Source organism: Gopherus evgoodei, chromosome 7 (assembly GCF_007399415.2).
Source record: "Gopherus evgoodei ecotype Sinaloan lineage chromosome 7, rGopEvg1_v1.p, whole genome shotgun sequence".
NCBI classification, from domain to species: Eukaryota; Metazoa; Chordata; order Testudines; family Testudinidae; genus Gopherus; species Gopherus evgoodei.
In genome coordinates this window covers 80,554,355-80,577,456 of record NC_044328.1, presented here as the reverse complement: position 1 = coordinate 80,577,456, position 23,102 = coordinate 80,554,355, and the positions used below count along the sequence as shown (strand labels likewise).

Sequence of the window (23,102 nt, the reverse complement as noted above, 5' to 3'; positions counted from 1 at the left end):
CTGGATTCCCCACCTTGCTGCTGTACAGAAGCCTAGCTCTGCAGTGCCATTGGGGTGGGGGTTGGGGATGCACAGGGCCAAGACCCTAAAAGGTGGTCACTGAGGAGCGTGGCTGAATAGTGTCAGGTCCAACACAGAGGCTGGATTGGGGAGCATGGTCTAGTAGCTAGAGCAGGGGACTGGGCAGCAGGACTCCTGGGTTCTATCCCCAGCTTTGATACAGGGTGGCTGTGCGCCATGGGGTGAGACGTTTCATTCTGAGCCTCAGTTTCCCCATCTGTAACTAGGCTAGTGTCACTGCCCTAATATCACAGGACCTTGTGAGCTGGTGCTACCCAGGGCTGGAACAGATGAGAATTTTGCCACACCTTCTGACCTGACAGTGCCCCCCCGCTGGGAACCTCCTGGTTAGCCCCCCCCCCTCCCCAGCTGTGCAAGGCCTGGCTGGCAAAGGGCCAGCAGGCCCAGCAAAGTGCTTGATCCTCTGGGTGATGGTTTTCTAATTGGAAGGGAAACAATTTCCCGGCCAGAGTTTCCCAGCACGGCGATTCAGCTGGTCGATAAAATCCATTTCCTTGTCTCTCCGCCTTCAGAGTCTATTGATTTCACTCATAATAGCCTGATGGCAAAGGGGATGAGTCAGACCTTGAGCCTCAGCCCCCCTCTCCCGCTGCTTCCAGAAAGAAAAGGGGAGTCTGAGGGGACCCAGCTGAGAGCAGGAAAAACCTCTCATGGCTGGGTGCTGATGCTGGCCTGCACTGGGGCAAGGAACTGGCATGGCAGTACAGCGCTGGGGCCTCGTCTCTCTGTGCCAGCATAGCACCTACCATCCCCACCCCCGGAATGCACGGCACTGATCATCCCTGGCACTAGGTGTCAGCTCCAAGGCAGTGGCCTGCTAGGCTGCCTGCCCAGGATAGGTCATAAGAGCCAGGCAGGGGCTTCAGCTCTGGAGCCATGGAGGCAAGTTTGTAGAAATTTTGGTGGTGCCCAGAACCCACCCCCACAACTCTGCCCCCCCAACTCCGCCCCCTCAAACTCTGCCTCCACCTGCCTAAGGCTCTGGGTGGGGTTTCAGGGGGAGGTCTAGGGTGCAGGTCCTGGGATGGGGATTAGGGTGCAGGAGGGGTGCAGGCTTCCGGAAGGAGTTTGGAGATGCTGGGTGCAGGTTCCGGGCTGGGGCATGGAGTGGGTGTGCAGGAAGGGGTGAGGGCTGCAGGCTTTGGGATGGAGTTTGGGTGCAGGCTCTGGGCTGGTGGTGGGGGTGTAGGAAGGGGTGAGGGGTGCAGGCTCTGGGAGGGAGTTTTGGGTGCTGGGTGCAGGCTCTGGGCTAGGGCAGGGGGTGGGTGTGCAGGAGGGGGTGAGGGTGCAGGCTTTGGGACGGAGTTTGGTAGCAGGCTCGGGTGGGGGTGGGGGTGTAGGAAGGGGGAGGTGATGCACGCTGGGGCAGCGGATCAGGCTGCAGGGGAATGAGGTTTGGGGCTGAGGATGAGGGTTTGGGGCGTTGGAGAGGCTCAGGGCTTGGGCAGAAGAGCAGGGTAAGGGCAGCCTGCCTTGCCATTAGTGGATAGCAGGCGCTAGGACCCTGGGGCAGCAGACAGCAGTTCTGCCGGGAGCCGATCTAGCCGATCTGCTAGCAGGCAGGGACACGGCGGTGGAGGGACGGAGGGGGAGGGGTGGAAGGCGGAGGCCGGTACCCACTCCAGGCAGGGACGGGGCGGGGCGGGAGGGGAGACCCGCGGGGGGCCGGGCCCGGGGCCCAATCCAGGCAGGGCCGGGGGAGAGACCCAGCTCCAAATATTGCTGGAGCAGGGCCCCCAGCCCTGAATATTCCTGGAGCCCAGGGCACCTCGAGGCCCATATAACTTCGCCGCCTGTGTCTGGAGCTGCTGCCTGTAATGGTGTTGGCTGCAGTCCTGCTCTGGCTGGCACTGACCAAAGGCCCCTCCTGTCTGCTGGGGCCACAGCTGTGGCTCAGCCCATTGTGAGCAGGCAGGTGCCTGCCCAATAACTGGCATCACAGTGCCCTGGCAAAGCTGGGAGGAACCTGGAGATGGGTCTCCCCAAGACGGTCCCTCTGTGGCAGAATGAGGCATGTTAGCAGGGGGCAGAGGATGGGGCTCCTGCTGCAGACTCGCTAGCTGCCTCCCAGGAAGGCAGGAGAGCCCCCACTAGTGACAAGGGAGGGCCTGGCTCCCTGTGGACTGTGGTGGCACTGGGCTGATGTGAACCTGAGGGCTGCTGTGATTCACACACCCACAGAGGGACCATTCTCCAGGCAGGGATCCCAGCACCAGGGTCAGGGCCCAGTGCCCTGCAATCAGGCACTGGCTCCATGGACAAGGTGTCTCAGGAGGGGGTGAGCACTGCACCCCATTAGAACTGCGAGGAGAGGGATTGAGATGCCCCTCAGTCCCTGCATGGGGCCAATCTCTTGCAAGAATCCCCAGCTCAGCATCTCCAGCCCTGCAAGGCTCAGGGCTCCAACTCCTGAGAAAGGGGAACTGAGGCACCGAGCGGGGACCCTGACCTGCATGAGGCCACAAAAGGAGTCAGGTACAGAACCCAGGTGTCCGGGTTCCACTTCCCTCCTATAACTGCTCACGGGAGATTGGGGGGGGGGGGCACTCACACATCCCACCCTGGTTAACAGGCCCCCAAATGGTGCAGAGATCCTGCAGCGAAGACTCCACGCTCAAATTGCACCGGGTCCTGGCATCCCCTACTGGGATGATCTGATCAGCTGCCCGACTGCCACCCAGTCCCCTCAGGAGCCCAGTCCCCAGCATGGGGTTCTTTCCCTCAGCATTGTATCAGGTTAGAGATGTAGTTAATGACATTGACAGCCAACACTACATTTCACAGTCCCACAGGCGTGCAACAAAACCCTCCGTGCTCAAGCCCAGGACCCAACTCTGGCACCACCCCCTGAGCTCTGGGGAAGGCTATGGCGGGCATTGCTGGGGAGCAGCTGCCATCTAGTGGCTATTGGCAGTCACCACAGCCCCTTCACATAAGAACTCGGTCAGGCTTGGGCCGTGAACAATGGCTCCAGTGGGCCCTTGGAGCCGGGCCCATGCTCAGAAGGGGCCTCAGCCTGCTCCACTTGCACTGCGCCCCGAGTCCCCACTCCCATCCCCATGCTTCTCTCTGCCCCTTGGCCGGACCCCAGTGCACCTCTGGCTCCAGGCAGTCTCTGCTTCCCACCCCCTGTGGGACTCCACCTGTCTCCCTGGAGCTGAACCACCTGGACTGTTGCAGAAGCCTGGCCGGTCTCAGCTGGTGGGGAGGACAACAGTGGGGGGGGTCTTGTCTGGGCCTCTCCAGGCAAGTGGGTTCTCAGTCAGCCTGGCCAGGGCAGGCCCTGGCCTGGCTGATCATGCCACTCCCAAGGGCCAGAGCAATTCCCCACCCTGGGACCAGCCCTGGCTGCACTGCTGGCTCAACCTGGCAGTTACCTCCCAGCAGGGCAGATGAGTGTGGCTGGGAGGCAGGGCATGGGGGAGTGGGTCTCTTAGGTGTCTGGGGAGGTGCTGGGCTGTGAGGGGGCAGGGAAGATGTGTGTGTTGGGGCACTAGGGCATGGGGGTTCCGTGGGGGGTGCTAGGCATGTGGTGGGGTTTGGGACAGGGCGCTGTGGATTTGTGGAGGGGTCTGGGGTGGGTGCTGGACATAGTGGGTCCATGGGTCTCTGGCTATAGGGAGTCAGGGGGTGTCAGGTTTAGGGGCTGAGTGGCACAACATGAGCCCACCCCCGAGGGGAAGGGGCATGCTGGCAGCACAGGGCCAAATGGGCCACTGTGCATCAGGCAACTGCCGATTTGTAAATAGTGCCTTTGCACTAGGCTGAGCGGAGTGGGACTGCCCCTGCCATGCTCCATTGCCCCTGGCTGTCCCCTTGCTCTGGAGACTGACCTCCCCCATGCCATGCTCCATGGCCTCCATGGAGGCCCACAAATGTTTGGCACTGGGCCCACAAAAGGTTAATCTGGCCCTGTTGTGAGTTAGGGGTTTACAGCTGCAGACCAGCTGTGGGACAGTGGAGGTTCCCTTTCCCCCATTTCCTATATTCTGCCCTTGCAGCATCAAGAGATTTTCCGTGCATGCAAGGTCATCTGGGAGGGGCCTCATCCCTGTTCCTGGCTCCTTTTCTGTGTGTGTTTTGGACACTGGGGAAACTCAAAGGGACAGCCTTGTGATCAGGGCTCAGTAGAGCTCTGCAACTTTTCACAGGGGCCATGTCTGCATGCAAAGGCTGCAGTGCATTAACTGGCCTGGTTAATGGAAGCAGCACAATCCTCAGGGCAGATTCATGATTCCACGGCTAGAAAGGACCCGGTCTGACCCCCAGAGACTAACCCACAATAATCCCTACAGCTGAGTCCTAAGAATAGCTAATTGTGATTTTAAAATTGCTGTGGTGGAGAACCCATCACAGCCCTTGGTAAATGGTTCCCATTGTTCATTACACTCATGGTTAAAAATGTACCCCTACTTTTCAGTCTGAATGGGCCTAGCATCAATTTCCAGGCATTGAGCTGTGTTAGAGTTTTCTGTGCTAGGGTGAACAGCCTATTGTGAAATATTTGTTCCCTATGAAGATACTTTTAAGGACTGATCAAGTCAGCCCTTAACCTTCTCTTTACTAATTTAAATACTCAAGGAGATAAATCACTAAGGCAGGCTTTTGAATCCTTCAATTTTTCTCCTGGGCCTTCTCTAATTTAACAACCTTCTTGAATTGTGGACACCAGAACTGGATCCAGGATTCCAGCAGTAGTGCCAAATACAGAGGTTAAAATAATCTCTCTGCTCCTACTGGAGATTCCTGTATGCATCCCAGGGTCACATTAGCTCTTTTGATCACAGAGCTTACATTCAGCTGATTATCTACCACACCCACCAAGTCTTGCTCAGTCTCTGCTACTCAGGATCAAGTCCCCCATGCTTTAAGGAGGGCTTGTATTCTTTGTATCTAGATGTATGCATTTAGCCATATTAAAATGCAATGTTTGCTTGTACCCACTTTATGGAGCAATGCAGATTATTCTGTATCAGTGAATGGATGCAGTTTCACTGGTCGAAGAGGCTGAGGCCTGTACAGATTAATCCTGGATGGGAAGCCTGGTGCTCATCGCTGTGGAAGCTGGAAGACCCTGGCATTTCCTTCCCATCCTGACTCTTCCTTCCAGCCTACGGCCTGGAACATTTTGTTGCCAATATTCCTGTGGTTGATGCCATCTTTACTGGGCTGCTCATGTGTGCAGATGGGAATAGGCTACACACATATAAAGCTCCTTTGGCCTAGCATAGGTATGTCCATACTAGGGCTTGTGTTGCTTTAATTGTATCAGGCATGAGGGTGTTGGGAAAAATCACACTCCTAACAACCATGGAGACCAGCACAAAAATTCTGCAGACCAGGCCTCAAGAGAGGAGCAGGGGAGAACATGGCCCTGCAGCATTTGCAGAACACACATTGTGATTGTTCAGCCCCCAGATGGGGGCCTGTGGGGAAGGAGCAGACACGCAAGGGGGAGCTCTGAGCTTTTTTCAAGCTTTGTAATAATTCTGCAAAGAACACAAATGCAGAAGTAGGCGTGCGCACCCCCCCCCCCCCCACCCCCAGTGCTGGATGGATTTACCTGTTGGCTCCACAGGCTGACTTGAAAGCTATGTGAAAATTATGTCCAACAAGTGGTGCCAGGAAAGGTCAAGGGGGAAAAGGGGTGTCACTTCCTAGCCCAGGCTGGTGGGGGCCATGGAATGCAGCCACTTCTTTAAGACCAAAATAACGTGCTCATAATACTCTAATGGTTGTTGAATCCCTACTTCCATCCCCTCCCACTTGAGAGTCCCCCAATTTATTACAAACATTTGAGGAAAAAGTTGCAGATAGCAGTATGAGACATGACTGAAGCTGACAAGTGCATATGTCTATCACACAGGTGGAAATGAGGCAAGCCTCAAGCTTCGCCCACAAGTTTCACCAACCCAGATCAGCAGGAGAGTCCACTTACAGCAGCTTGCACCCCTTCAGAATACACCCACTCCTTCCTTTGTTGCCAGCACTGAAATACACCTCTACTGATACAAACATGATCCGATATAACACAAATTTGGATATAATGTGGTAAAGCAGCACTCCGGGGATGGGGAAGGGCTGTGCACTCTAGCAGATCAAAGCAAGTTCAATATAAGTTTCACCTATAAGGCAGTAAGATTTTTTGGCTCCCAAGGACAGCATTGTATCAGGTTAGAGATGTAGTTAATGAAATTGACAGCCAACACTACATTTCACAGTCAGCACTCAGCAGAGACAAGCAGGTCAAACTCTCCAAGCTCTCTGCAGACCCCAGCACTTGGTGCTGCATTAGCAGTTCTTCACAAACTGATGTAATTCCAGAGCATAAGTTGCCAATGCTGCCAGTCATTCCCCCAAACAGAACCCCCGGACTGTGACAGATCTGGGAAGAGAAGAGGCAAACTTACTGGTCTAGCCCCTTTTAAAGACTGGATTACTGAAAGCAGGGGGGCTGGAATCTCTGCCCATTGGCTTGTGGAAGATGAGCTGGAGCAGTAACAGCTGACTGTGGTATGATGGGGCTATGCAAAAGGCAGGGAAAGCCCCTTGGTGTCCACTCGGGTGGAGAGCATCTCCTCAGAAGGCACTGGAGCTTGCTGAAATCCAGGGGCTCCTGAAATGCAATACCCATCCCAGGCAGCCTGAAGGCATGGAAGAGGCCTGCCCCAAGTGGGGTAGGGCTAGTTCACCCTTCCTATGTCAGGAGCCACCCATTCCTTTAAGGCAGAGTACAGTATGCCAGAGGCCCAGAAACCTGCACCCACCCTCTGTAGACCCATTAGTAGTAGCTGCATCAAGTTCTACAGCTGGATGGTGAGTGTCAAGCACAGGCTACAGAGGATGATTTGAGCCCATGAGGGTGAACTGAGATTCTGCTTTTACTTGCTTCAGTGAGGAGTAAGATCTGCAGAAAACAGGGCAAGCTCAGGGCCAAGGTAAGGAGGCCAGTGCTAAGAACTTGGCCTTCCCTGTCCATGAAGACACAGGTTTGGTCTGTTGCTCCTTTTCAGAGGAAGCAAGCACTGAGGAGTGGAAATGGAACCAAATGTTGTGGGAAAATAAACCTCTGTCCTAGTGCCTGTGATGTACCGGTCTGTGATTGGGCAGTAGTAGTGACCAGGCTCAGGGAACCAGAACAGCAGACACAAGGGATGCTTAGGGCAGAGCAGCTGTCCAGGCAGATGCCATTTCTCTCCTGCATTCCTTAGCTGTCCCAACTAGCAACCAGGTCAAGTTGCTGGTAGTAAAAGTGGTGTTATCTGACCCAACCCACCTCCCCAGCATAGGGCTGTAGAGGAGCATAGCTGCAGCTACTGGGGAGTTTTCTTGGGTATAGCTGTGTAAGTCAGGGGCAGGGGCTTGGTTCCCAGCTATGGCATGTTATATATTTATATTGTAAAGGTACTTAAGACATACCTGAGGAAGAGGACTCTGCAAACTGCTCCTAGGCACAATTCCAAACAGCCAGGAGGCGGCACTAACATATAGCAGGATGCTTTGGACAGTTACACAGACACTACAAGAATGGTAATTCCAGGCTAGTGCAGTGACTGTATGAAACAGATCTCACCTACTTGAAACTGACAAAGAACACAGCCACAGCCAGGGTTCAGGTTAGCTTCCCTCTCCTCCCCCACCAGGTAATACTTGCACCTTAAAGAGTTCAAGCAGCAGGGCTGTTTCACAGCATACTACCTCACCAGGTGAGGGTCTGAGTGTTTCAGGCAAGGGCTGATGCCTGGTTTACAAGAGAGGGGTGACAGGAATAGTACATGTAATCCTACTAAAGTAACTATGCCAGCAGGCAACTCCATGAGCAGAGCAACTCTCCCAGCAAGAGTTCACCTGACCCTAGAAGTTACAACCCTGCAAAGGGTAACAACCATAAGACCGAGGCTAGACTAACTGAACCAAGCTAGCATACCAATAGCAGCAGTACAGTGGTGAGGGTACAGGTAGGGGGCTAACACTGCAGGTATGTACGCAGGGCTCTCAGACGGTAATATTCTCAAGGTGTTATGCTGCTCGTTTTAGCATCGTAGCTTGAGAAAATCTGATGCTGCAGAAGAAAAAAGCAGAATGCTTACATCTGTTATTAATCAATGAAGAACAGGTTGGTTTACAGTGCTGCTCTTCAGAGCAGACCAATAAAACAGCTCCTGCACTATCACAAAGGAAATTCAGACCAGTAGCTTTGGTATAAAGAGTATGAGAATCAGGAAAGAGGCCAGAAGCCAAAGAGAAAGACGAGGCCTCTGGTGACAACACCCATCACCACAAAAGACTGACTCATGGGAAGAGAGCCTGGGAGACGGGGAAGTTGCTGGAGCCTGGAGGATGTGGATATTCTTCACCCACCCCACTGAGAACCAATGACAGGGTCAGTTTTGAGTGTTTTTCTTCTGTAAAGGAGCCAAAACCGGCAACTAGAATCAAAATCTTCAAAAAGTCTATAGAAAGGTATATCATACAAAATGTACAGGAAAGTTGTGCCAACAAAACAAGACAATACAACAAAAGGAGAGGATAGACAGTGTCAAACCACAGCTAACACATCCCTCACCTGCTCCAGAGGCCTTGAGTGACACGGATACTATGCACTCTGAACTCAAAGTACATTATGTTACACTATGTACAAGAATGTATAAAGATACAGCATCCCCGTTGGCCTGGCCACGAGTTTTCCAGCATGAAGGTATAACAATTCAGACAATCCATCATGGAAGTTACATGCTGGAAGGGAAGACAGTCCAAGGGAATGAAATGATTAATCCTAACCCATACTCAGAATATGGCACTGCCACCAAGATCACAGGGTTTAACAGTCAGTTCCAGGTAACAGACAAGTCAAGTGCTTTGAGGGCTTGTAAGCCTCAAGGGTGCGGAACTCATCATTCCATCTCAGTGAAGCGAGCAAACATGGCTTTCCGCACTGCATCCTTGTATGAGTCGGCTGTGGAGACTCCGTAAGAACTCCCCTTGGCTCCCAAGCCAGCTCCTCGCATGCGAACTTGAGCCTGGAAGGAAACAGGTACTTTAGCATTGGGAATACAGTATCCTGTGCACTGCACCCACTATAGAAATCCCTATGCTGGCTGCCTGAGGGAATCTGCTACAGTGGGAAATAAGTACAATTCTTATCGGGTCAACTGTCACCTAGCAGATGTCATGAGAGAGGGGAGATGAGAGATTTGCTGCATTCCTTTAACAGCTATTTAAGTCCCTCTAGTAGATTTATTACTAGGAGGCCTGTCTCTGGGAGCAGCCCCAAAGTCCACAGATACAACAAAAGCTACATGCTTATGTCTCACCTGTACACACAACTGACCTACTGCCAGGAAAAAACCGTAACAGGATAAGGGAATGTGTCTCACATTAGCCAAGATGTATTCAAACAGAAAACATGGCAGACCCAGCCCAGCTAGAGTCAGAAAGGATGTTAGAACACATACATGGAAGTGACCCACCTTCAAGCAGCAGAATAGGATAAGCACCTCTAGCCTTGCCCACTTCTATGTCATCTTAAAGTCAGAGAAAACTAGATTTTGAATTATAATAAATATGGTAAAGTGCAAACTGTTCGAGCCCTTAACTTAACCCATGACCCCAGCACTGACTGCTGCACTACATAAGTGCACAAGTTTACCTTCCTGTTAAGACTGCTTTTCAAAACTACATGTATGCCACCTTGCACACAGCTTCCAGACAGTTTTAGGAGCCCTACTTCCACAAAGGTGCAGATACTTGGTGACTTGGGATGGATGTCACAGCTGGGGTTTCATGCCAGCTCAGACCTTAGTTGCAGCATATTCTGCTCCAACCGTCAGGAAAGTACTTCTTCAGGGCATCTAATTGCTGGCGACAGCCTCCACCATAATTAGCAAAGCCAACAGATCATACAGCCGGTGCCATCTCTCCTCCTACACTATGCTTACCTCAATGGGAGCTGTGATACCCTGGCATTTCCTTCCAAGTCCTGAACCTTCTCTCCAGCCCATGGCTTGGAGCATTTTGTTGCCAATATTACTATGGTCAATGCCATCTTTAGTGGGCTGCTCATAATTCCTACACAAGAGAACAAACCGTTAGATTAAGGAAAGCTTGTTACGTACTCTAGAAAGCCACTAGAGTGCCTGGCAAATACATACACTGTGCCAGCATCAAACACCTTCTTGCGTTTCGGCTCAGGGGGTTCTGGGATGCCATATTTCTCTCGCCGTTCAGCAGCTCTGTCTCTGTATTTCATCTGCAATGAGATATATTCTGTAGGACTGACTGCAAATGGCTGTAAGTCCAAGCATTAGAGATGCTGCTTTTGGAACAGGCTGAACATTAACGGGAAACACTTTCTCTGCACATAAATACCCAGTCTACTCTACTGCGTAGTTCTGCCAACTGAAAGGTTTGATGACTTTGCATTAGCACAGAGGTTCTCTCATACACTCCACCTGTGACACCCAAACCAGCTCTCTTTTTGCATCACGGCCAAAATGCAGTTTATAGTCACTCCACTAAAACTGACGGCTGGGTTGGTTTGGTCAAAAGGCTTCCTCTTCTCCCCTCCCCAGTGCTTACACTATGCCCTGGATGAGAGACTTAATCATGGTGAGGAGCAGGACAAGCAGGATCAAGTAAACTGGCTCCTCACGATGTCTGAGCTGTGCATTCCTGGAGCAGAACATGATGGCACATGGGGAGTAACTACATTGGGGTGAGACTAGCAGGGCAATGAGGACAATGGCAAAATAAACAGAGCACAGCAGTTGCTAAGATCCCCCACTTCCCAGCCCACATTAGGGTCACCACCTCCAGTGTGGGAGCCCACTCATAAAAATACTGCTGTATAGCAAAAAGTGAAAAAGCCACCCTCCCTTCCCCAATAAGCAGGTCTTATGAGCACCTGAGTATTTAGGTCTTATTCACTAGGAAAGCCCGCAAGCTTGTCACAAGGCAGATGCTTAGGATAATCTAGCTCCTGGTTATCCCCAGCTGGTGACATGGTACTGGAAAGAAACACCCCATCCATCACCAGTGCATGTTCATCTCTGGATCCCCAGTCTTGTCACATGGCCACTGACCTCTCTCTCGCGCAGTTCCAATGCTTCAAGTTCCTGCTCTGACAGCCTAGATCTCCTGTAGATATCCATGTTTTGCTGTGTCAAAGGAAGATTTCATAGTACATCACGTTAGGAGGCCGCTCAAGGAGGCCACATGGTTGCTGTTTTAAAACAGTAACACCTTGGTGGTATACCTGACCAACAACTGTTGATGCTTTCTGGAAAACAAAGCTTTCTGATACAAGCAGTGCCACAGTATCTTGTACTAACTGTAAAACACTGCAACCAAGCCCATCTCAAAGATGGGAGCTGCTCCCACAAATAGTTACCTTGTGCAGGTCAGAGAGCTGCTGGTGTCGGACCAAGGCATCTTTGTTTGGAAACTGCCTCCTACAGAGCAGACAGGCCAGCTTCTTCCAGTCAGTCAGTTTCTCTTCTTCATTCTCGATTCTTTCCAACAGGTCCTCCTCATTATCGCTATCTCCACTGTAGGCAGCCACCAGGCCACGCTGAAAGGCAAGCAGGGCCACCATTAGCAAAGGGAACATTGTACAGGAAGGCAACTGCAGCAGATAGCAGGATCCTCAATTTAAAGAGTGGGTATCGCAGAAATGCACAACTAAAGAAAGTGCACCTCCTCACCCACAAGCTTCCTTATAGAGTAGGGATACAACATCATCATCATGCAAGATCTCATGCCCTCCCCAATGGGCATAACTCTTCAAGGTAGTTCCACAGATTAACATCAGGGACGCGATATCTAGAGCCCTACAAATCCACAGAATGTTTGTGGATTGATGCAGATACAAATTTTGTATCTGCACAGGGCTCTAACCATATCCTACAAGTGGGAATGCAGCAGCCCTGGAAGAACTAATTATTCCTTCTGGCTGGTCTGCTACAACACCATGCAGTGTTTCTCAAACTATTGTATTGGTGACGCCTTTCACACAGCAAACCTATGAGTGTGACCTCCCGTATAAATTAAAAACACCTCTTGTATTTAACACTATTATAAATGCTGGCGGCAAAGCAGAGTTTAGGGGTGGAGGCTGACAGCTTACCCCCCTTCCTCCCCATGTAATAACCTTGTGATCCCCCAATGGATCACATCTCCCAGTTTGAGAACCTCCGGACTAAAGTGTCTGTAGGGCTAGGACCATTACCTGAGCCTTTTTTATTTCTCTTGCAGAATGGATGAGACTGGGGCCCTCTCACTACATTCCATCAAGGGATAACAGCTCACTCCTGCCTATGACCAGATCCCTCTGCACAAAAGAGCCCAGGACTTCAAAGCAGAACAGTATCTGCTGACACTCCGATAAAAGCTGGCTGCCCTGCTCCCAGAAGTATTATCCAAAGCTGCAGCAGTATGGTAATGAATTGAATGTGTGCACACTTACTTTGAGTGGATTCTCCTCCTCTCCATTCTTTACCACCTCTGGCATGACCTGCTGCCTCTCAGACAACGTGCCCTAGGAAAAAGACAGACATGAGCTCTGGGCTCTGCGCAGCCTGCCCTGCTCTGTGATCACCTTCCTCCACATGACTACCTTTTTCTCAAAAAGGGCAAAGCCAGCATCTGCTGCTGCTGATTCCCTCCTCTCTTCCTCCCTGGAGCAGAGTGGCTGGAAGCTATTCTTAAAGTTCTCTTTCTGTTTGTTCAAGCTCTTTGCCCAGCGCTCCATGTCTTTAGCAATCTGAAACAGACAACAGGGACTGGGTCAGATAACTCACTTTGCACAACAACTCTTGGGACTCTGGATCTAGTCATTCCAACTTCTCTACTCCCTGTAGGAGATGACACACAGACTTTGACTCCGCTCTTACAGTGCTTTCCTTTAAAAGGGAATTTTCACGTCCACAGCATGCCGGAATTGCAATTTACCCTTTGCCACTTGAAAGCCTTTGAGAAATCCAGTAACCAGCTTTGATTCAAGCTACAGTGAAAGCAACAGCTTACAATCACCCCCTTAGCCCAGACATCAGCCCCTGCATGCTGCTTGTCAAAAAGACGGTGGCGCTCCTGTTATGCTATAACCCCTTGGTTTTCACAGAACTTTCCAACTCCTCCCCAGTTCTCTATTATACCTACTCTGAGGTGCAGCTACCCATCCAAACAGCTCAATCCAGACATCCCCTGCTTCCAAAAGAACCCAGACTTTAAGAGGTTACATGTGACCTTTCCAGTTCCAGAAAAGCTCAGATTTCCATCCCAGCTGTGATCTGGTATCTCCTCACCTGCTGAGCAGTTTTACTCTTTGGTTTCTCTTTCTTCTCCTTCCCTTCTTTGCTGGAAGGTGCACTAGTTTGCTGGTATGTAACACCCTCTGCAGCAGGCATGTAGGTCTCTTTCTCGCCATCCCAGTAAAGATACTGCTGGGTTAGGGCATTGTAGTAATACTGGGAGAGAAGTGAAAAATCAGACAGTTATCCATCTGAGATGAGCTAAGTGTACAAGGAACAACTGCTACTCCCCAACCAAGAGGAATGTTAGATTCACATTGTTATATTTGAGTCAGAGCTTTCCACAGGATCTGAAATCTTCACAAAGTGGTTAACCAGATGTCAGCCTGTTAAATCCTCTGCTTGCAAGCGCATGCATTCTAACCAGGTAGCATTACAGGAAGAACCTTCTCTATTTCACAATTTCTTTTGGGACACCCCACTAAAGCCCAGAGCTAGACAAGTTTAACCAGATTCTGCAGAGCTAGAAGTCACACCAATAGGATCTATAGTTAGAGGCTTATGCTCATATGAGTTGTTCAGGGGAAAAAAAAGCAATGTAAAAAACTGCTAAACTGTAGGGAACACACAGCAGCCCTGAATCACTGTTGAGGGAGTGTGCTGCATTCACTACTTTACCCCCCTCCCAAGAATGTCAGTTTCCCTCACAGCTGATGAAGCATGAAACTAACAGACCTCAAAAATTATGATGGATGAGAAGAACTTGCATTTACCTGGGAGTTAGGATCATAATAGAGCCCTGTTATGGGATCATAATAATATCCTGAAGACTCATCGTATTGGTAGGTAGAAGTGTCAGGGACAGCTGTAAAATCAAGATGTGGGACATGATTGCTCCAGTTGAACTGAAACAGGCACCTTTTAGTTCCAGTTAAGACAACTGCGATTACAGCAACTACTAGGACAGAAAAACCTATAAGCACTGCCATCTCATCAACACACGTTGCATTCCTTACTGGGATACCTTCACTGCCAACAACATGGGAAGGAAACACTAAATCAAGGGAATACATTTATCTACTGCCACCCAATCACATATGTGCTTCTGCTAACAAGAATGACTCAGCTTTGCTTACCATACTTGGTGCCAGGGACCACACCAGTTGGAGAAGCTGACTGTGCCTGGGTGCTGGTGCTAGGCTGTGCTGTTTGAGTCTGGAAAGAATTGAAACCTCATTAAGGATGTCCTTGCAGGGTCCATGGAAATCAAGCCACCAACATCATATTACTCTGCAAACCAGCTGTTCCTGACCCACATGCTCTATATTCCTTCTCTCAAAGAGAGGAAGGAAAGTTAGTGTAGAAAGAATGGCAGATAGCTGCTCTTTTGTAACTAAAAGTTCCCTGATAGACTAATTTCAGTCTATGAAGAGATTAAAGTTTAGTAAGAAAGGACTACGCAATTTTGCTGCATGCTCAGTTGCAAGGCAGCACAAGAATGCCCCATGATCGATTCCAATCCTGCCTGCACAGAAAGTCAGTTGCAAGAGCTCTGCAAAGCTCTATATTTACCGGAGAGTCAGGCGAGTTGGGCTGTTGATTATATAGCTGAGGACTCTGGGATACGACAGCTGCTGTAGTGGTGGTAACTGGAGCACCTGCCAATGTACAGTTTGTCAGTGAACTTATTTCCTGGAACTCTTATGACAGTACCTCATACCAGACTTAGGGTACAGTAACTCCTCACTTAAAGTCATCCCGGTTAACCTTGTTTCGTTGCTACACTGCTGATCAATTAGGGAACATGCTCGTTTAAAGTAGTACAATACTCCCTTCTAACGTCATTTGGCAGCTGACTGCTTTGTCCACCGCTTGCAGGAAGAGCAGCCCGTTGCTGCTAGCTGGTGGGGGCTTGTAACCAGGGTGGACCGGAAGCCTCCCTATCAGCTCCCCACTCCCCTAAATTCCCTGTGCTGCAGCCACCCAGCAGGCTATCAATTGCCAGGCAGTTCAGCTGTCCCTCCCCCCACTGCCATGTGCTGCTCCTGCCCTCGGAGCTGCTCCCAGAGACTCCTGCGTGCTGTGTATGGCAGAGGGTGGTGGTGGGGGGGCGCTTGGAGTCAGGGAAGAACTCCTGTGACCACCCCCCACATGACCCCACCCCTAGCTGGGCACCCCCCCCGCAAATCTGGAGCTGCTCCGGCAGGCCAGACTGGGCAGCACGGTCACAGCCTGTTCAATCAGGCTGGGCCAGGCAGCATGGCCACTTCCTGCTCTGAAGGGGTGGGGCCAAGCGACACAGCTGCAGCCTGCCAGCGCCCCGCTCCCCAGGTGAAGCTGCTTTGGAGGCTGGAAGGAGAGCAGTGTAGCCACTGCTCTGGCCCCACCTCTTCCCTTCTGGCTCTGCTACCTATCCTTGCTCCCTCTGTTGAGGGGAGGGGCTGTGTCCCACCTCTCCCTCTTTATACCTGTTCATAAGCCGATCCCCTTCTCTGGTGCTTCCCTTTTTTACTAAAAAAATTCAGCTTATGAAGGAGTATATAGGTAATTCAATCTACATAGACTAGGAAAACACTTTTTACAGAAGGAGATATGAACAGACTCTGGGTATGGAACAGTTAATACAGCATGGTCAATATGTGCAGGATCTTTCTTGGCATGAATGTCAAACATTTACTATGCCAGAAGGCAGCCACCTTGCCTACATCCAACAGTAATTCCTGGTAAACAACAGGTGCCAGCATCAAAGATTAGGCTGGAACAGCTCAGGTGTGGCTTTGAGACAAATGCAGCTCTGAGTTCTAAAGGGGAGTACATAGCTATCTTCCATTTTAAATGAGTTGTAACCAGAAGAGACTACAGGTCCCTACGTGCTCCATCTTGAGCAGACCTTGGCCACTCTGGTTTGCTGGAGATCAGAGACTCCTTTATTTCAAATGGCAGAATCAGCTAGAACTGCTGATGCTAAATGGGATTCACTTGATTCTGTAGAGATTAAATACTGCTACACAACTCAGATCCTAAAAAAAGCTACTTGGAAACATAAAGAAGATATTACCTGATATAACAGATGCTTCTGTGTCCAACGCTCCAGCTTGACTCTGGTAGTACTGCTGGTAGTCCTGCGAGTACTGTGAAGGGAAGCACAAAGTAAGTGTCCGGTTGATCAGACTTTTGCTCCAACAATGAGTAAACACTGCTAACAGCATTAACCAACATTACCCACCTGCGCATACTGGGTATAACCATCTTGCCCTGGCTGGAGGTAGCTGTAGTCGATGGTGCCTCCTTCTCCACTATGAGGCTGTAAATTCCAGCAGAGACTTTTATCAGAGACAAGTCAGTTCCTGCATTTCACTGTTTCTAAAAATGTGCTAATACTGTATCCAAGCCAACAAGCATGCTAGCTGTTGTGATCATTCTCTTCCTTAGTACTCTGTTCTGTATCTCCATTTACCCAAGTCAGGAATATTAAATCGTCACTAGTGGGAATAAGCATTCTCTAGTTTCATTTCAGCAAAAGTAATGCACTAGTGTATACCTGGGTAGATGACCACTGAGCTGCAGCGATGGCTGTGCTTGCCACGGAGAAGGCACTGACCCGGTTACCATCTGGGAGAAGCAAATCTCTGAAACCAGGAAGATGAAGTTACATGAATGAGAAAGTGATGCTTTCTCTCAGGCAGCTTCCACACAGGAAATCTCCCTGTATTCTGTAGTCCCAAGGGGATTCACTGATGATCCTACATGTGGATCTCTAAAGATACCTACAAACATCTTCTCAGGTGTCCTAGCCAGCTACAGTGCAGCCTGGCAAGTTTGGGGGAATGGGATAGTTACTTTGAGGCTCGCTACTGTGCAATCCAGAAATACTGAACAGAAAATTATTTTGGGGAGATAATTGTGCATCTCTTAAAAAATTAGTGGCAATGAGAAGGGCTTGAAAATGCAGATGAGGAATACCCAGCCGGAGTTGATGGTTGTATTTTCACTTCATGTGAAATGATGGACAAGCAACAGCAGACACTGGTTAGGCGAGCAGAGAGATTTCCCCAAATAGCAGAGGCCATGACGACACCCGCAAGTCATAGGCCTTGTCTATAAAACAGGGCAGGCGTACACACTACAAAGCTACTTTTGGCAGCAAAACAAAACCACCTCAACAAGAGCCATGAAGCTTTTTGTGGCAAAGTTAAAGCGACAAAGCATCAGTGTAGAGACTGCTGTTTGTTTTGTTGACATAACTAGCTTCCATCAGTATCCCACAATGCCTGCTGTGACGGCTCTGCTCACCGTTTTGATCTTTGCTGCCCTACTGCATATGCCCAATCCCTTTCAAAGCTCTGGAGGTATCTGACAGCTGAGAATGCTAACATGGAATGCTCCTGTTCTGACCTGCACCGTAGGAACACAGAGAGTGTGTGGGTGGGGGGGGGGGGTGTGGAGAGGAACTGCCTTGCTCTTTTGACATTCCTCAGCAGGGCGAGCTCACAGAGGCTGCTCAGGATGCCGCTCCTGACGCTGAGGAGGCTATGGGAGAATTTGGAGGGAATTATGAATCAGAGGTAGGCAGGCAGAGGGCTGTTTTGCAGAAGACTGCTGTGCCTGCCGAGCAAGAGCCAGGTGGCTGACCGGGGCAGGGGGATGTGGTGAGAAGTTGGTCAGCCTGCTGTCTCATCCCTGTTCTCTCCTTCAGACAAAAAAACAGCTGACATCTACTAGGATGCCCCTGGAACATGGATTGAGAAACATGTATCATGTGATTGCTGTACCTGCACCATGAGTACTGCATATCTTCCCAAAGTACCCTGAGCAGTTCACAGTTGAGATAACTACCCACAGGTGCATGCTCTCTGTGTCGATGCAGGAGCTGTTTCTGTGGATGCACTCTGCCAACACAAGTGGCTAGCGTGGACATACAACAGCATTTTTAATTTACACACTTTAATTAAAGCAGCATAACTTTTGCCGACAAAACTTTGTAGTATGTGGACAAGGCCGTAATAGAGTTAGGAAAAGTCAAGCCGCTTGTAACTCACTTTCTGGCACTCTTTGCAAATCAACACCAATTGTTTTGCCATCAATTTTCAATGGTGGCTGAAGACTTTGTAAAATCTGCAACAATTGAGATGCATCCTAAAAGAGAAAATATCTGAGTACACTACAAGCTACTAACTGAAAAAGTCAAGTGTATTGCTGAAATAAAGATTCAGTAGGTGTGTCATCCCAATTAAGTATTAAACGTGCCACTTCTAAGGAAAAGATGGATAAATTACATGCACATTGCACATGCTATTCGCAACCGGCTATGAATACAAAAACATTTCCCCACTTCCTTCATACACAAGGGTAGATTTAGTGCTCTTGGGAAACGGACATCACTGATCAAATCATGGGTCTGTTAGAAAGCTCTGAAAGACTCCCAGATGCAGCTTTGTCAAATGTACCTTCCTTCTGATCGGCAAACCTCTGGCTCAATTCTCACTGGCCAAAATGGTCGTGTGAAATGAGGTCCACACGGAACTTATCTGTGAGACTAAACTACCTGGTTTTCAGTAGCCATGATCAGGATGCAACCTAGTCTACAGAAACTAGAGCACAAATCCTACTCTCTAACACCAAAAGCTTTCCTTCCCCCTGTATGTATGTTTTCATTTAAGGATCTCTAGGGCTTTTTCACCACCATGAGGATAATGAAGAATAGGTGAATGGTTAAGTGATACACTCACTGTTACAGTGAACGAGGGCAGACCAGGAAATAGCAGCCAACGTCCTAATTCCTCACTTCAGCACAACTAGTCCCATTATGGCAATGCAGCTTCTTACAAGGTTCTTTCATATTTTACATCAATTGCATTATTAACACTCTCACCATTGCAAGAAGACAGCTGCACAAATGCAAAGCCCCGATTCTGCTGGGTCTGCTTGTCTTGTGATAAGGCGAATGTTATTGACTGCCAGCGAAGCATATGGAGACAGTGCGGTCATGATGGAATCCACTACTGTGTGGGGAGCTATGTTTCGGTAGAATGATGGCTGAAGGAAGAAAGAGACAAAGTGTTACAACAGTTATATTCATAAATGCTCCTCACAGTACTTTAGTTATTATGCAAACCAATGATTGTTGAAGGTCCCTCAGCATTAGACCTTAAATAGCAAAAGAAATGACTATTATTTAAGAAAATTTAAGGGAAAATCTCTTATCTGGAAAGAGAAGGACGACAATTTTTCCCCAAGTTTTATGCTACATGCAGATAGAACCTGCCTACACACAGTAATTGATGTCTCCTATAAGTCATACCTAATGAACATGCCTCATGGAGCACGCTATGCTGAACAACCTGCATTGAAAAGGGAACAGGAAGCGGGTCCCAAATACACAGTATGACACAGACACTAGAGAGGATTTTCAGCTAGATCATTCTATCTAACACATGAAGTCAAAGAAAAAGCAGAGACACTAACTTACTATCACAGTAGTAATCCACAGACTGAACAGCTTCTGCTGATCCAGGTGGTACCTCCTGTTCTGAATCTTCATGGGAAACAGGAATAAATTGCTGTTAATCATACAGTATGAATCTCTCACTCAAAGTTAAAACAGACTCAATGAGTCAGCCTAGGACCTGTGATCCCATTTAGTTTCCAACTGAGACAGGAAATATTCCACGTAACAAAACGTGCTAAAAAAAGCTGGAAAGTGACTTACCAAATTTATCTGCTCCACAGCGGAAGCATTTTAACCTTCTCCTGAAGTTGTAAAGGCAGCACTACGGGACAAAACAATGGTACTGAGATTTTTATAGGGTTCATACCCTATCTGGCACGCTATGAAATGTCCTTATGATGTACTGTATATCTTCATTATATGCTATAGTCAGAGATCGAACATGCCAGATTAGATTTAAGATGTATCTGCTGCTATGCCACCAAGTATTAGAACAAAGGCAGTTAACAGGTGATTCTGCCTTAAATTAAATTACTCAGGTATTTGATAGCCTCCAGTTTACAATCCTAGCCTTGCAAAATATCCATGTATTATTATTACAGGCTCATGACTGTCATGCTAAGCCATCCCAATTTGGTAGACCACAATGTGCTACTGTTGCTTACTTCCTGATTAACTAGACATGGTCTAATTTGCCATGGAGTTTTGGCAGCTTGGTCCTGGGCAGCCCAGTCTCTACTGCAGATTACAGCATGCATACATAAATGAGACACAGCAAGCACTGGTTGGTACAACCCAGGTCTCCATGTGGTTAACTTGCATAACTGCCAGGGAGAGCTGAGAACAACTTTTCTGTAAGAGGCGAGAAACAAGCTAGAGTGACTTAAAGCTTGTCTGGAATCAACCCATCTCAGAACTGCTACAGGTAAACAACAGACAAAGCATTTTGAGTTTCAAAGATGGCTCCACTGAGCTCCACAGAGTGATCAGAATGGTTCTTAGGCGCACAAACATGTTGCAATAGAAAGATGTTAAAGTTACATTCCTCCATTAAAAGCTGGCATTTGAGCCAAGCCTAGCCTGCTGAAGGCAGGCATCTTGCTGTGAAGCAGCATCAGAGTAGCTCCAGTACGGGTGGGGTCAATGAAGCCTGGCCTGCAGATAACCGTTTTAAGACTTGGTTATTTACACAAGTGTCACAGAAAGTTAAATCAGAATTAAAGGGAGACTGGAAACAGATTTACTATAACTGTTGCTTAGACAGATGGGCTACCACCACCAGCACATCAGATTTGGTTTAGTGACCTATGTCTTAAATACATTATTTAAACTGCATGCTATTTTGCATGCAACGTGGCACATACAATAAAATATGGATGGAAGCTTTCTTTAGTGCCATGAAGATGCCATGCTGCCAAACGTGTGACCCTAGAGGCTGCGTCAGGTTAACAACATCCTGCCTGTGGGCCAGAGAGCTAGTCATGCTCACACCCCCTTTAAATAGTGTTTATTAAAATGGGGGTACAAGGCTGGGAAGCAATATGGACAGAGCAATCTGGTTTTGTTCTTGTTGGGTCATTTCCACTTTGGGCTCAGCAAAGAACATGAGAGTATTTACTACTGAATAGTAATTCAGCACTGGGTTAGGGTGGTCATATCTTACATTAGCACTCAACATCTACTATAGTAGAGAAATACGGAATTCAGCTGACAAATTCTTAAATCTGATGTCAGATGAGTCCCATTAGCTCGATCCTATGCCAAGATCCTTACCTTACCGAAAATCCTAACGCCAAGATTGGATGACTTTCTGAAAGACGTAAAAGCAGCAAGAATCTGGGCACCTTATAGACTAACAGACGTTTTGGAGCATGAGCTTTCGTGGGTGAATACCCACTTCCTCAGATGCAATATACAAAAACCTGTAGGAGAGCACTTCAACCTCCCTGGCCACACTATAGCAGACCTTAAGGTGGCCATCCTGCAGCAAAAAAACTTCAGGACCAGACTTCAAAGAGAAACTGCTGAGCTTCAGTTCGTCTGCAAATTTGACACCATCAGCTCAGGATTGAACAAGACTGTGAATGGCTTGCCAACTACAGAACCAGTTTCTCCTCTCTTGGTTTTCACACCTCAATTGCGAGAACAGGGTCTCATCCTCCCTGATTGAACTGATCTCGTTATCTCTAGCTTGCTTGCTAGCATATATATCCCTGCCCCTGGAAATTTCCACTACTTGCATCTGAGGAAGTGGGTATTCACCCACAAAAGCTCACGCTCCAAAACGTCTGTTAGTCTATAAGATGCCACAGGATTCTTTGCTGCTTTTACAGATCCAGACTAACACAGCTACCTCTCTGATACTTTCTGAAAGATGCACTCCAGTTCAGCCACAAGTTACCTGACACAATGCAACAATTGCTGGGGTGAAATTCCATGGCCTGTGTTATGAAGGTCACTTCTGGCCACAATCTATGAATTGCTGTCCATGTCATTTCAGATCTCTCTTGACTGGGCATATCCCTTTCATTTGATCTCTGTTTCATTTTATTTGGCCCCAGAGATGGCACATTTTAATCTTTTGTTCCTTAGTATCTGGTCTCGCAGAAATTGGCAACATCTGCAAAGTTAACATACCTCTTTTCCCATATCATTAACGGGGGTAAACAGAACAGAACCCCAATGTTGATTAGAACTCCTTGCAGAAACCATGCATCTTACCTTGTTACAAAGCCAGTCTTCAAATTTAGGCCTTGGGTTGCTGTAGTGCATTGCAATCTGCTTCCCCTGAATCACCAGTTTTTTCTGCAAGAAAAGCAGGTTTAAGTTATTCCGTATATGAGGCAACACGTGTCCATTTTCCCATGCCGGAGCACACTTCGGAGGAATCAGTGCTCCTGAATTAAATGGACAACATATGGGGAGGATGTGGAGGACCAACCACCGCCACCTACACTCTGCCCATCCAATCCTGCAGGGAGGAGGACGTGGGCAGTAAGAGAATGGGATGTGGAATAAAGGTAAACGGAATCAGGGAATGTTGACCAAGCTGCCAAATACTAAACGCTGACACGGAACAAGGAAGTGTCTCAAAGGAGACAGAGTCCTAAACCTCCTGCATTCAGTATCGCCAGAGTTTAGGAGTTTCTTCCACCCAAGTATTTCTACTTCTGGTATATCACTGAGCAGCTTTTTAGCTGTGTCCTTACTGCTTCACTTCTGACCCTACTCCAAACACCTACAGCTTTAAATAATAGCATTTTGAATTCCACCCCCTGCCCCTCAAGTGCTCTCTTCAGGATGTGTCCCTTTGAAAATACAGTAAT

The 23,102-nt window shown here is 48.6% G+C and overlaps 1 protein-coding gene across 1 annotated transcript in view; it reads right to left on the bottom strand.

Annotated features, from left to right (window-relative positions):
* Positions 1-8,465: 8,465 nt before the first annotated feature.
* The window catches only part of RBM5 (RNA binding motif protein 5), a 23,068-nt gene continuing 8,431 nt past the window's right edge, over positions 8,466-23,102 (bottom strand). The window contains 22 exon segments of the mRNA XM_030570590.1: positions 8,466-9,101; positions 10,020-10,149; positions 10,233-10,330; positions 11,163-11,237; positions 11,471-11,650; positions 12,545-12,616; positions 12,695-12,841; positions 13,383-13,544; positions 14,102-14,193; positions 14,465-14,543; positions 14,901-14,986; positions 16,387-16,459; positions 16,555-16,632; positions 16,870-16,957; positions 18,368-18,389; positions 18,392-18,464; positions 19,193-19,261; positions 19,263-19,352; positions 19,354-19,364; positions 19,798-19,863; positions 20,038-20,098; positions 22,498-22,581. Coding sequence (XP_030426450.1) covers positions 8,976-9,101; positions 10,020-10,149; positions 10,233-10,330; positions 11,163-11,237; positions 11,471-11,650; positions 12,545-12,616; positions 12,695-12,841; positions 13,383-13,544; positions 14,102-14,193; positions 14,465-14,543; positions 14,901-14,986; positions 16,387-16,459; positions 16,555-16,632; positions 16,870-16,957; positions 18,368-18,389; positions 18,392-18,464; positions 19,193-19,261; positions 19,263-19,352; positions 19,354-19,364; positions 19,798-19,863; positions 20,038-20,098; positions 22,498-22,581 — 1,962 coding nt within the window. The 3' untranslated portion in view covers positions 8,466-8,975.